The 14376-nt window shown below is 35.5% G+C and overlaps 2 protein-coding genes across 2 annotated transcripts; one reads left to right on the forward strand and one right to left on the reverse strand.

Moving 5' to 3' along the window:
* Positions 1-2291: 2291 nt before the first annotated feature.
* Positions 2292-5193, reverse strand: LOC18110040 (receptor-like protein kinase FERONIA). The gene has a single exon (XM_006388277.3). The coding sequence runs from the start codon at positions 5141-5143 to the stop codon at positions 2639-2641; it is 2505 nt and encodes an 834-aa protein (XP_006388339.2). The 5' UTR covers positions 5144-5193; the 3' UTR covers positions 2292-2638.
* Positions 5194-9577: 4384 nt separating this feature from the next.
* LOC18103540 (subtilisin-like protease SBT5.4) lies at positions 9578-14093 on the forward strand (the record flags this gene model as incomplete). Its single annotated transcript, XM_006377914.3, has 9 exons — positions 9578-9707; positions 9893-10057; positions 10361-10469; positions 11521-12061; positions 12286-12383; positions 12499-12744; positions 12831-12945; positions 13057-13270; positions 13362-14093. Coding segments are annotated over 9 exons (2163 nt in total), but the record flags the coding sequence as incomplete, so codon positions are not given.
* Between the last annotated feature and the right edge of the window lie 283 nt (positions 14094-14376).

The raw sequence follows: 14376 nt of genomic DNA on the forward strand, positions 1-14376 counted from the left end.
TCAAATATAATTTTTATTTTTTTTATTGTTATTTTAATATTCATGGTCCTTAAGAACATCTGAAAAGAAAGAAGAAAGGTGGTGAAAAAAAGGGGCAGTGCTAAATGGGCTTTGGGGTGGCTGATGTTGAATTTAGGAGCTGCAATTGTGAATGCCGTATCATGTCCAGATGCAATATCAACTTTGAGCCCTTGTGTTCCTTAATTTCTTGATGGGTTTGCCACCCACACCAAGTGATGCCTGTTGTGCGCGCAGCTGCACAGAAACTGGACAGGCTAGCTTCTACATCTCCTGTTGAGCGCAAGAATCTTTGCAAATGTTTTGTGGGAGCTATAAAGAGATTCCCTGTTAACCTTGAGAAAGTTCAGCGACTTCCCAAGCTTTGCAAACTCCATGTCACCCTTCTTAGCAACCCTAATGTCGATTGCAGCAAGTAATTTCACTTTCCGTGAAACTATATGCAATTTCTTGAAGGTTTCGATTTGTCTAATATATTTTTGTGATGTGCAGGTTTTGATTAATTTAACGGTGAAGAACTTGTTTACGATGGTGATATCTATCAAAGAAAATAAAGGTGGAGGCTAAATTGTCAGCTTTTCTTTTTACACATGAATCTAATGTACGTACGTAGGAATTAATATGTCACTGTCTTCTGTTGAACCAGTACATATATATATATATATATATATATATATATATATATATATATATATATATATATATATATATATATATATATATATATTCCACTTAAAGCATACTTTGAGGAAGAGGAATTCATGAGAATTTACCATGTACTCTTTCCTTTTTTATCCGCATAAGAATACCATTTGGTGATCTTCGTATGTCTATCATGATATAGCAGAAACTCTAATTATAATATTTTGCCTATGGAATTATGAGTAATGTATATCATCCTGGTTTGTTTCCACCTCATTAAAGATCAAATTGTTTTGAGCATTCCAAATAGACCAAACCATCAAATGTGTAGTTTTACTCTTCGGCCTTACTCTAGAAATAAATCCGAGACTATGTTCTACTTGGAAACTAGTTCTAGAAAATATCCAGTCTCATCTTAGAACTTGAAAAGGTATGATTCTCTTTGTAGGTGGAAGACTCAATATTATCTAATCTTCCTATGTATTATGTTTTTGTTCAAAATTCCATCTGGATTTTCAAAAAAAATTGTCTCCATACAAAGACAATCCTTATGGATTGAAGATATGAATACTCAAAAAATTTGTACAATTGAAAAAATAATTTGAGGATGAAAGTGTAAAAGATTTTGGTACTATGGATTTACTAAAATGATTTAGCTAGTTCTTTTAATATATTTTGCAATTATAAAAACTAGGGAATTTCATATGTTATGCAACAGAGAAGGTAACTTGTTCGGAATTTAATTATCAAAATATGATGATCTAATTGATAGAATTTTGTGTTATTAAAACTAATTAAAATCGTAGCAGACGTTTTTAATTATCTTCCTATTTAATTTGCTTCTTTGGATTGCCCAAGTGCTTTTTGGCCTCTCCTGGTTGATGAAATTATCTCTTTAAATTTTTCAGAAGAAAAGAAAGTTCTGATTTTTATAAAGGGTCTAGTGGTTCACATTGTTTCTGGACTTTTATTGCTGTCGTCGTTGTTAAAAGAAATGTCTAAAATTAATTTGTCTGCTGGACACCACCATATAAACTTCCACAACACCAGACAATTCTAGCCATTCAAACATGGAGAATGGGGTACTTAGCCCTAATTTTCCATTGATATCACTTCCTGTTTTTCTCCAATTTATACATACCTCGACAAAGTCAATGTAGTGATAAAGTTGATTGTGGAATACTGACTTGCAATTTACTGGACAGATCATAGCGAAACGAATCTTAGAGTACGTAGTAGACCCGCGAGCATTATATGGTCATTGGCGGCCATAAATGCTACGCGCAAGGAAGACTAGCAAACTCAAGACTCTCTTCTTTTCCATCTAAATCAATCCATAGTCAGCAACACTTCTCTTTTGAAAAATGGTAGCTAGCTGGTTAGATCGCTCTTTTTCACTCATTGTAGCAGCCATGAAATTTGAGCCGAACAATATATTTATGAGGACTGATACACTCGTGCATTAATTGTCGATTGTTGCTCTACCATTATTTTATTTTCACATTTTTCTCACAAAAGAACATCGAATTCCCTTTTTGATCAATTTAATGCTACGCACTGATCAATACCTGTTCTTGCCTTCAAAATTTACATATGACAGAACATGATCCTTTGGGGGGATTTATATATTTTCAACCAACCTACCTATATCATACAAGATGAGGATTGTGGAATACTGGAATTGCATATCTGGAAAATGCTACCATAAATTGGTCTTGGATGTTGGAAACACTAGATCCAAGCTCTGATACCAATGGTGAAAGACACTACACACACCAAGTATTTCAACCTCTCAAGCTTTCTTAATTGATATTCAATACAAGACCTTTTTATTTATAGGAAAATTATAGAAACTCTCCTAATCCAACAACAAGGATTCTAAGTGCTACTTTACTAAGGATTCTATATCATTTTCTATCGAGGACACTAATTCCTAACTTACATGGTTTAAATGGAGTTGGAAATGGACATGAAAATGTCAACGTCCAGTCGGAGCCATAATCTCAGAAAACTCCACCCCTGGGGTTGGATCTGAAATATCAAAGCCACTGCAGCGTTGACCGTCAATCATTTTGGACAAATCATCATTCTTCCTCCGATTGACCTCTTTTCGAACACTGCCGGCCTCTTGCTGGCCGGCACCTTCCTGCTGCTTCATTGCAAGCTCCAAATTCCACAATACATCACCCATTGAAGGCCTTTCACTTCCCCTATCCGCCAAACATTTCCTTGCTATATCTGTGAAAGTCTTGAAACACTCAGGAACTATCTTACCTCTTAGATATGGATCGATTATCTGATCAAGGGTCCCCATTTGACAGCAATGCAATGCCCACTCAGCTAAACTCACTTTTTCATGCTCTTCCTCTTCAATTTCTCCCATAGGGATCACAGCAGGCCTGGCGCATAGAACCTCAAACAACACCACCCCGAATGAGTACACATCAGATTTTTCAGTTAGTTTTTGACGTCGATAATACTCTGGATCCAGATAGCCGAAACTACCTTTAACAATTGTTGAAACATGTGTCTTAGACTCTGTCATGTTGTTTGGACCAACTTTTGATAACCCAAAATCTGAAACCTTTGGCACCCATTTTTCATCCAACAAGATGTTAGTGCTCTTGATGTCACGGTGAATGATAGTATGTTTTGCACCCGTGTGGAGGTAGTGCAGCCCTCGTGCGGCACCAATACAAATCCTAAGCCTCTGTTTCCATTGAAGAGGGGGTTTCTGTGTCTTGTAGAGATGATCACGCAGTGTGCCTTGAGCCATATACTCATAAACGAGTATCATTTCTTTTTCCTCCATGCAATATCCGACCAAAGATACTAGGTGGCTGTGCCTGAGCCTTGAGAGCATGGAGATTTCAGTTTGGAACTCTTTCAAACCCTGGTGTGAACTTGGATTGGCGCGCTTTATAGCAATGCTTGATATGCCACCATCAATTGATCCCTTGTAGACTGTCCCAAACCCACCGTTTCCAATGAGTAAGTTATCTGCAAAATTATTGGTTGCTGATTTTGTCTCAGCAATTGTAAAAATTCGGCAGTGGCCTGATGATTGATCTTGCTTAGAGGATTCACGCTGCTCCTTTGAAAACAATGAACAAAAGAAGCCTAGCCATGCTATTGCCGTAAGAGCATACAAAAGACCAATGCATACCCGGTAAATATTCACCGCACCATTGCCCAAATTTGGATGGGGGGCAACTATTATCCCAAATGGATGAGTACCCGCAAGATTGTTGGAAATGTCAGACAACTTGAAAATTTCCAGCCCGTTCAAAATTGGACGTCCATATTCAGCAGATGATCCATTATTACCTCCTATTGCAACAGATAGATACTCTATGCCTTCACCATACCTTGAAAAGTTCACTATGTAGTCTCTGTAAATGGGAATTCCAGTCCCATGGCTCCAATTGAAAACATCTACGTGATCCTCAGCAGTTTGATTGTTGATATAAATGCTGAAAACTCGTTGACCGCCTCGCTTAATTGTTCTCGAAATCTCGCAGAAATGGAGCCTAACAAGGTAATAGAAACCATGATCAACTGGGCACAACCATGTAGCTCGGTATGTGTTTTCAGTTGTGTGTAGAATTGTCCTGGCAGAGGTATAAACTAGGAGTGGAGCAGCATATGTGGGCACCAGTAAACTCGAGTTGACTTCAACTTCTGATTCAACAATACTTGTGTTTCCATCATTACTCGTGAAATAATCATCATCCCTGGTCCAGCGACGAAACATGCAAGTATCTTCTAGATCAGAGATCACATGTCCTCCTATGTTCATCCTGTACATCATCTCGAGGGCTGTAGAATTCCCCATGAAATAAGGAGAAGGATGTCCTACAAGTGAAAATGGAGCATCTTCTTGAATGTAAAGCTTTGATGGCATTGAGACTATCTCAATCTTGTTGATAAAAGCATAGGCACCGAAAACCTTAGATGAAGGGGTGAAAGTTACATTTAATATCTGGCCATCCATATTGACACAGAATTCCCTGATAGCATAATCGCTATTTGGGGAATATTTAGAATAGGATGAATCTGAAGTAGTTATCAGTGTATGCGGACCAACGTTGATGGAGAACAAGGCCTTAGATATGTTTAACCCTGAATATGTGACTAGCTTGAAGTGAAGTCGAATGAACTTGGGGCCATCAGAGACACTAAATGACCAGTTGTACTGCTTGTAGAAGATGCAAGCAGAAATTCTCGGTTTTTCGCTGCTGCTAGGATCTACGGCGTATACTTTTGAAACTGATGAAAAATCAATTTCATTTTTTTTATCATTAGGGAATCCAGCATCAAGTGGTGAAACTGATGGAGAACAATCCACTGCAAAGCTGTCAAGGGGCATGTAATATGATGGCTTATCAGCAGAGGAGGGGACTGTGCAACAGGCAATGAAGAAGAAAGGAAGAAACATGACGGGAGCAAGCAATGAGTTTCCATTTGGGCTTGCGGTCTTCATTGACACAATATGGAACTCTAGACAATGAACAATGGCTACTGGATGATAGGGAGGGGGGGGGGGGGGGGGAGAGAGAAAAATTTGTAGTTTGTTCTAGCGATATGTATCATTCATCTTAATCTGTAGCCTAACCTGTCTTCTTCGTTCAATCTGACGTGCCATCCTATGGTTCCGTGTTCCATACTTTGGTTACTTCAATACAAATTTCCATGTCGCTATTATTGTGATTTTTTGAGAACATAAATAAGAAAAGACAATAATATCTGGAGGACTAGAAATATGTATAAATGAATAAAGGGCATTGTAGTAATTAAATAAAACTTGATAATTAAAAATAGTATAAAAAGGGAAAATCTAATTTGGGAGAGAGAGAGAACCGACATGAGAGAAGAAAGGGGGGAAGAATAAGAAGAAAAGAAAAGAGGGAAAGATGGAGGAAAAAGAAGAGAGTTAGAGAAAATAAATTTAAAATATAAGATTTATGTTGTGATATGTATAATTGTGTTATAATCTCAATAAAGGAGTGTTAACATTTAAAAGGAAAATCTAATTTGAGAGAGAGAGAGAACCGGCAGGAAAGAAGAAGAAGAGAAAAGAAATAGAGGACAAGCAAGAACATTTAAGTCATGCTAAAACAATAACATGATAATTATCACAGAATTAGAGGAAAGCATATCTATCACAAGGAATAAAACATGCTTAATGAGAATTCAAAATTTTAAAGACAAAAGACAAGACGATACAAATCTTAATACTCCACTTATTACAAAATTAATTATACTTTTTTTTTTTTAATCTAAAGCTCTAATACCAAGTTTGTCACGACCTGATTCCTGGATCCATGACCAACACATAAGTAAGGTCTTCCTCCAAAGTTTCATACCTATGTGAACTCAAATTTACATACGAGTTTATCTTTTAAATAACTCAATCAGAGTTTAACGCAATACTAATAATAAAATTAATGTTATAATATAATTTAATTATCTTAATACAAGAGTTAAATATAATTTTTTGTAATTATAAAACACTAACTAGACATAAGAGAAAAGTATCAATTACAATAAAATAAAATAAAAACAGGTTCTAAAAATCTAATTAAAATAACCTGCTATAGCACTTAAAAGAATTCATATGTGAGTTGTTAACACAGCCAAATAAGTCTTCATCCCCACGCCTGCACTCTTATATATTATAATTATAATTATATAACTTATATATTATAATTATACTTATAATAATATAATAATAATAACATATACTAAAATACTCTGACTTATCTTTTTTTTTCTTTTTTTTCTTTTTTTGTTGTTTTTATTTATTTATTGTTGTTTTTTTCTTTTAATAATTTGTTTTAATTTAGTTTGTTAATGTTACTTTTTTTATTTAGTTATCAGATTTTCATGACATGGATCCCAAGTTTGACAGGTTAACCCGGAATTTTATTTTTTTACTTTTTTTCTTTTTAATTAATTTTTTTCATTTAATTTAGTTTGTTAATGTTAATTTTTTTTCTATTTAATTATCATACTTTCATGACACGTATCCCAGGCTTGACGGATTAACCTGGTTTGACCCAGTTAACCGGTCAATTTTTTTTTCTATTTAGTTATCAAACTTTCATGACGTGAATCTCAGGTTTGATGGGTTAACCTGAGTTGAAGGGTTAACCAAGCTAATACAGGTTTTTTTTTCTTTTTCTTCATTAGTTTTTTTTTCTTCCTGTTGATTTTTTTTTTGTTTTTTTTTTTCATTAATCTATTTAATTATCATACTTTTATGACACGACCTTACAGCCAGACCCACATCCAAGGCTATTAGGTCTGGTGTTGCAGCCAAACTCACTTAAACTTAGGTCATGCAAGTTTAATGTTATTATTAATATTATAAATATTATTTTTGGGTCAGGCGTTACAGTCAAATACAAGACTCTTGGATATAGCTTTACAGAAAGAACTAACATTTTTAAATCTTAGTTTTTATTTTATTTTATTTATATAAAAAAATTAACCCGCGGCATCGCGCGGGTCATATAACTAGTAGAACTGGAGAAGAGGTATGGTATAGAGAGTATTTTGTTGTTCTACCTATGCTCATATGAATGGTGGTAAGTTTAAGCTAGCGGTAGGGAAGTGCATATTTCTAAGGTATACAGATGGGGTGAAAGGGTACATTGCACTGATGAAAAATCACCCAAGAACATTATTAGAGGGATATAACTTTTAATGAGTCTGCGATGCTTAAAGATATCGATGTTGTTAAAGATCATGGTGTCTGTAAGAACATGCATGGAGCTTCGAGTGGAAGCTTTAAAAAAACATGAATTAAATTGATGTCCTGGTTCAGCAAGAAGATGAAGAGGCGCACCGTTTCTAGGAAAGGAAATCGCCATTCCAGGATCGATTGCTTGCTCACCTGGGACAGAAAACAGAGGAACATCAAATAACCTCATGTATAAATATGGCTACGCAGACATGGTTGCTTCTGCACTTGGTGTGGCAAAGAACAACGTGGATTAAGCACCAGTCACTTATTATAAGATGTTAGGGTTTTTACGTGGTTTTTTTCCTTAAATCTTAGCGCGCGCTCTCTCTCTATTTATAATATCCTTGTGGAGGCTAGAGTTTTGTCATTTTCTTTCTACTCTTTTCTCTATTTATAATATCCTTATTAGAAATATTTATTTTTATTCTAAGAATATCCTAAGAATTTTCTTACCAAAATCTAATTTGCTAAATCACACATCAACTAAACACAATTTCTTGATACAGTGATAAATACATATAATATAAAATAAAATAAAACAAATTATAAAGTTTAATTTCAAGAAAACTGATAAAGTTTACGGATGAAGGATATGGGGTTTGTTATAAGTCAAAATCTTAAAATACCAAGAATCATAATCATGAATAAATAACTAAAATATTCAATTTTTATTCATTCAAGTTTTTATTTATCAAAAAAAAATACTATTACAAATCTTTATATAGAAAAAACTAAAAAATCACAATAATATTGAATAGGCAAAAAAAAACTAGGAAAATTATTCTTTAAAAAACAAAATAGAAAATAGAAAAAACATAAATTAATTTAAAAATATTTTTTTTTTTACTGAAAAACTTCATGCATCAAAAACACAGCTTTAAAAGATGAATTTCAAAGGAAGAAAATTGGATGATAAAAAAAAAAGGTCATTGTTAAAACCCACAATGCATTTACTCACAACGCGCACACATAGTGAATTCAACTGTGAAAAGTGAAAACCCATTCTCCTTTAATTTTAAAAACCGTATAAATTAATTCTGATCCCACTACAGGAAATAAATAATTTTACCTTTCATCACTACAATCTTACAGAAAAATATATTAATTGTAATCAATAATTAATAATCCAAACCACTTGAAAATAAATAATTCTTTGATAGATAATTTAGATATCAATCACTTGAAAATAAATTTATATATCATGGTATATGTGTCAAATACAATTAAGACAGTGTTTAGATACGCCGTAAAAATTTATATATTTTAAAAATTTAAATAATATATTTTCAAACACTTTTTAAATCTCATCTACCAGTGATTTTAGAACACTATCTTGTCTTGATACATTCAAATGAATAAATCACACTAAGGGAAATAAATAATTTTACCATTTTTTTTTTTTTATGTGGGTCAAAACATAAGATATATAAAGCATATAAATAAAATAAATCCAATCAAATACAGCCATATCACAACTGTAGCAATCCTTAAAGAGAAGCATAAAATCAAAATCATTCAGATTTTGGTTACAAAATGAATGTTTTCACTTCATGTCCGTTATAATCAAATTCAAAATATTTTTTTTCCTTCTGAAACTAATCAATCAAATACAGAGTATAAAAACAGAGGAAAAGCAGAGACCCTTTACACTTCTCATAGTTTATTCATTCTCAAGCAATGAGGCTTTCAATTATCAGCTCTCCGTTACTTCTTTCATTCTTTATTTTCTCTCTTTTACAGCCACCAACTTTTGCCATAAAAAAGGTGAGCAACCATGTTTTGCTTCTCTCTTCTTTTTTTATCATATCATTCCTCTGCCTTTGATCCTTGAAAATGGTGTGCTTCTTTTACGTCTACATGAACTTTCGATGATTTTTTGTACTAGAAATCATTATGGGTTTTGGAAAAATTCTTTGAGTTTTTAATTTTCATTTTGCCTACTAAAGTTTTATAAAGATATATATTGATCAATGGAGTTAATATTACAATTTTTCCCACGCAGTCTTATGTAGTGTATTTGGGATCACATTCACATGGTTTGGAGCCTACTCAAGCCGATATTGACCGAGTCACAGATTCTCATTATGAATTGCTGGGATTATTCACTGAAAGGTTTATGTATATTTTTTTAAGTTTTTGTTTTTTCTTTTCTTTTAACTGTGTCTTAAATTGGCTCATTTGTTGCAATCCTTACTTGACAGCAAAGAGAAGGCAAAGGAGAAAATCTTTTACTCTTACACTAACAGCATAAATGGTTTTGCCGCGGTCCTTGAAGAGGAAGAGGCATCAGCACTTGCCAGTAATAATTTCAAGTCATACATTCTTGTATTTCATTGTTAAATAACTGATCAATCAATAGCAGAAGAGAAGACAAATCCTTCAACCCTGTTTCCTCTGTTTTTCCCCATGTTTGATTGTAATATTGACATTTCAGGATACTTGTCTCTGCTAATGGTTTCTTAATCTTTTTTTTAATCAATGCAGAACACCCAGACGTGGTATCAGTTTTCTTGAACAAAGCAAGGAAACTGCACACAACACATTCATGGAGCTTTCTTGGATTGGAGAAAGATGGGGTGGTTCCTCCATCCTCACTTTGGAAGAAAGCAAGATACGGTGAAGATGTGATCATTGGTAACCTTGACACTGGTGAGTACTCCATCTTTTTCATTAGTAAGAAACTAATCTGTCATTTGGGTAGTTAAAATGATTGAAACCTGATCATTTGCATGAGTTTTTGTCATGGTTTATCCACTGCAAGAAAGAATCTGATGTTTTGAAATTTGAAACTTGTTAGCAGTCTTATGATCTTTTGTTCCCCTCTCTTTGGAGTTTTGGACATTTAGAATATGCAAAAGTGGTAGGGTCAGTAGCAAAATAAAGATCGACTATCCGTACTAGCTTTGCCAATTGCAATACAATGTGTTGCCATTTTAAATGGAATTGTGCTAGGTGTTTGGCCGGAATCGAAGAGCTTTAGTGATGAGGGACTGGGTCCAGTTCCATCAAAGTGGAGAGGAATCTGTCAGAATGCAACCAAAGAAGGTGTTCCTTGCAACAGGTCCATGTTCTCCTCCACTTGCCATCAATTTTCTGTTACAATATTTGGCATAGTCCAGGGTAGTATTGCCTTATCAGATTAAAGTTTTCTTGCTTTTCTTTCTAAGAGTTGACATGATCCTGCTCAAGTGATTACTGATTAGTTCCATCAAATCTTCATCTTCCTGTTGTCATTATTGTTAATCAGCTTGATCATGGTTAGTACTGCAAGTTAACTTTACATGCACTGTAGCATTATTTTATTTAGATACTCATTTCTCTATTTGTTGAAATTCTTGTTTCCAATCTATCCGATATGTTTCTGACATCTGCATTAACATAGATATGCACATGGCCCTGTTGTCTGTCGACGCACCGAATCCACATAGGATAACTTTGTTTGCAATTTTCTTTCATTCTTTCTTTCTTTCTACCCTGGTTATCACGATGTGAAGTCTTTCACGACTTGCATCAAATTAATTTATTTATTTTTAGTGTTTTCTGGATAGATGTCAAAAAAATTAAAAAAAATTAAAAAAATTATTTTCATGTATTTTTAAGCGAAAAGCAACTACACAACTTCACAATTGAGAATGTTCTTTGTTTATGTCGAAAGAAATTGGAGGTCAAGACTTCACATTTGATAAATTGGAAAAAGGTTCACATTTTTAAAACGGCATATGGATTTTGACATCACTCTCGAGGACCTCAACTTTCTGTTTGCGAATTCAAGTATAGTGGGGGATAGTGCTTTGTATTGCAAGTCATTACTGCTTGTTATGTGCATGGATTCGAATTTGAGAGTTTTTATTCCTGTAAAAAATGTTATTTCTGTTCTGAAGTTAAGATTGGTTTTGTATATCAGTAGAAGTCACCGTGACAAACTAAGCTCTCAATCGTCTGTCAGTGCTAACTTGCAAACACAATGTTGTCATGCTTTCGTGCATTTAGTGGTTAGGGCTCAAATGATACTCAAGATTTTACCAGGGCCTGGCCTTGCATTCTCCCATATGGCATGCAAATCTTCACCTTTTGCCTTACTATCTTGTCTCCTATGGCTGCCGAAAAACTAGGAAGCTGATTGGAGCCAGGTACTTTAACAAGGGTTATGGTTCAATTGGTGGCCATCTCAACTCCAGCTTTCAAACTGCACGCGATATTGAGGGCCATGGAACTCATACCCTATCAACAGCAGCTGGTAATTTTGTTCCAGGAGCTAATGTCTTTGGTAATGGCAAGGGAACTGCCAAGGGCGGATCACCTCGTGCCCGTGTAGCAGCTTACAAGGTATGCTGGCCAGCTGTAGGTGTGAATGAGGGTGGGTGCTATGAAGCAGACATCTTGGCCGGCTTCGATGTTGCCATAAGCGATGGCGTTGACGTGCTCTCAGTTTCCCTGGGTGGGGCTATCGATGAATACTCGGATGATGCTATTGCAATCGGTTCTTTCCATGCTTTCAAGAAGGGTATTACTGTGGTTGCCTCTGCTGGCAATTCAGGACCAGGACCAGGATCGGTATCAAATGTGGCACCTTGGCTGATAACAGTTGGTGCCAGCACACTTGATCGTGCCTTCACAATCTATGTTGCACTTGGAAACAGGAAGCACCTCAAGGTTATTTTCTTTTTCCCTCTAGAAATTATAGTTTTGGAGGGTAATCAACAGGGAACTCGAGGAGAGAGCTTCTTTGGCTAATCTCTCTGTTCTTTTAACAGCCTTTCATGATGGATTTCTTACTAGTTCAGTACTGGCTAGGATCGTTTTTCACAATATTGAATTACCTTGTAGTTTACACAAGTTGAGTTTTCTCTAACTAATCATCTTGTTCTCTTTGCTAGGGAGTAAGTCTTTCACAAAAAAGCTTGCCTGCTAGAAAATTCTATCCATTGATCAGTGGTGCACGGGCAAAGGCTTCTAATCAGTCTGAAGAAGATGCGTAAGTATCACCTCAAATCTGTGGATGCTTGAAATATTTCGATACTAAACTTGTGAATCCCTAAGCTTTTTGCTATAGCATTGCCCTAAGTTGGTAATTGCATGAAATTTTGCAGCAACCTTTGCAAACCTGGAACACTTGATTCCAAAAAGGTTAAAGGGAAGATATTGGTATGCCTTCGAGGGGTAAATCCAAGAGTAGAAAAGGGACATGTAGCTCTTCTTGCTGGGGCTGTTGGGATGATTTTGGCTAATGATGAAGAATCTGGCAATGGCATTCTTGCCGACGCTCATGTACTTCCTGCTGCACACATCATCTCTACAGATGGTCAAGCTGTCTTTTCCTACCTCAATTCTACCAAGTAAGTTCATATCAACTTAACCAAGAAATCTCTTTGAGCTTGACAAATCCGATATTTTAGCGGGATCATATCTGCATGTAAATCAGGGACCCTTGGGCGTATATCACCAATGTAAGGACAGAATTGGGAACAAAGCCAGCTCCATTTATAGCTTCTTTCTCATCCAGGGGGCCTAATATCCTTGAAGAATCAATCCTCAAGGTTTGTTTTAGTAGTTCTTCGTTGTTATTTTTTTCGGTCAATCTGTCTGTGCTATTGTTGGCCTTGCATTATACAGTGATGAATGAACTTGACTTGGTCTATCCATTTCAGCCTGATATCACTGCTCCCGGTGTCAGTGTAATTGCTGCTTTCACTCTAGCAACAGGACCAACTGATACAGCTTACGATAAGCGCAGGATTCCCTTCAACACTGAATCTGGCACTTCAATGTCATGCCCTCATGTTTCTGGAATTGTTGGCCTTCTAAAATCACTCCATCCAGATTGGAGTCCTGCTGCTATCAGATCGGCTATCATGACAACTGGTAAAGAACAGTTTTCCTTCTCTTTTTCTTTAGAGCTAGAAAATATGTTTTGGACATTGATCATTGTCTTACTAGTTGATTTCATCCACAGCAACAACAAGAGATAACAATGGGGATCCAATATTGGATTCGTCCAACACCAGGGCAACTCCATTTGCATACGGTGCAGGACATGTGCAGCCAAACCGTGCAGCAGATCCTGGTCTAGTTTATGATCTCACTGTTAATGATTTCTTGAACTATTTATGCAGCCGAGGCTATACTGCAAAAGACCTGAAATTATTCACAGATAAGCCATACACTTGTCCAAAGTCATTCAGTTTGACAGACTTCAACTATCCTTCAATCTCAGCAATTAATCTTAATGACACCATAACAGTTACTCGAAGAGTTAAAAATGTTGGTTCTCCTGGCAAATACTATATCCATGTCAGGGAACCAACCGGAGTGTTAGTTTCGGTTGCGCCTACCACCTTAGAGTTTAAGAAACTAGGTGAGGAGAAGACATTTAAGGTTACATTCAAACTTGCCCCAAAATGGAAGCTTAAAGATTATACATTTGGGATATTGACATGGTCCGATGGTAAGCACTTCGTCAGGAGTCCTCTGGTGGTGAGGCCTTACAGGAGTTATTGAAACAGCAGGTCCATTCAAGCTGATTTCTGTTCAGAGCCCCTGTTATCTGTGTAGAAACCTGATAGATCAATTCTTTGGAAAATGATGCTTATTTTTTCCCTGAAAGAAAAGATGTCTCAATGCAATCACATTTCTACTTCCTAATAGCAAGAGTTTATACTCAAACAAGATCTTTCACTCTTGTTTTTGTTTTTGGTTTTTTTTTTTTTTTTCTCTTCACAAAATCAAAAACCAATATGCTTGATGCTCACCCTTTGTGAGGTTGGCACTAGAATATTCATAAACCCTTATCATGAAAGAATGTCTATCAAAGGAAACAATTGCAATGAATTCATAATATCAGAAAGTATGGTTGGGACCTTTTCCTAGCTCATCTTCTAAGAATTCAATACCAACATTTCTCAAACTCCAAAATATTGAAACCTAAGGCTTAACCTATGATCATGATCAAAACCTCACCTATCTTACCA

Source organism: Populus trichocarpa, chromosome 11 (genome assembly GCF_000002775.5).
Source record: "Populus trichocarpa isolate Nisqually-1 chromosome 11, P.trichocarpa_v4.1, whole genome shotgun sequence".
NCBI lineage: Eukaryota > Viridiplantae > Streptophyta > Magnoliopsida > Malpighiales > Salicaceae > Populus > Populus trichocarpa.

Excerpts from the sequence above, each read along its gene's own strand:
- LOC18110040 (XM_006388277.3), bottom strand. The coding sequence starts at position 5,143 with ATGAAGACCGCAAGCCCAAATGGAAACTCATTGCTTGCTCCCGTCATG.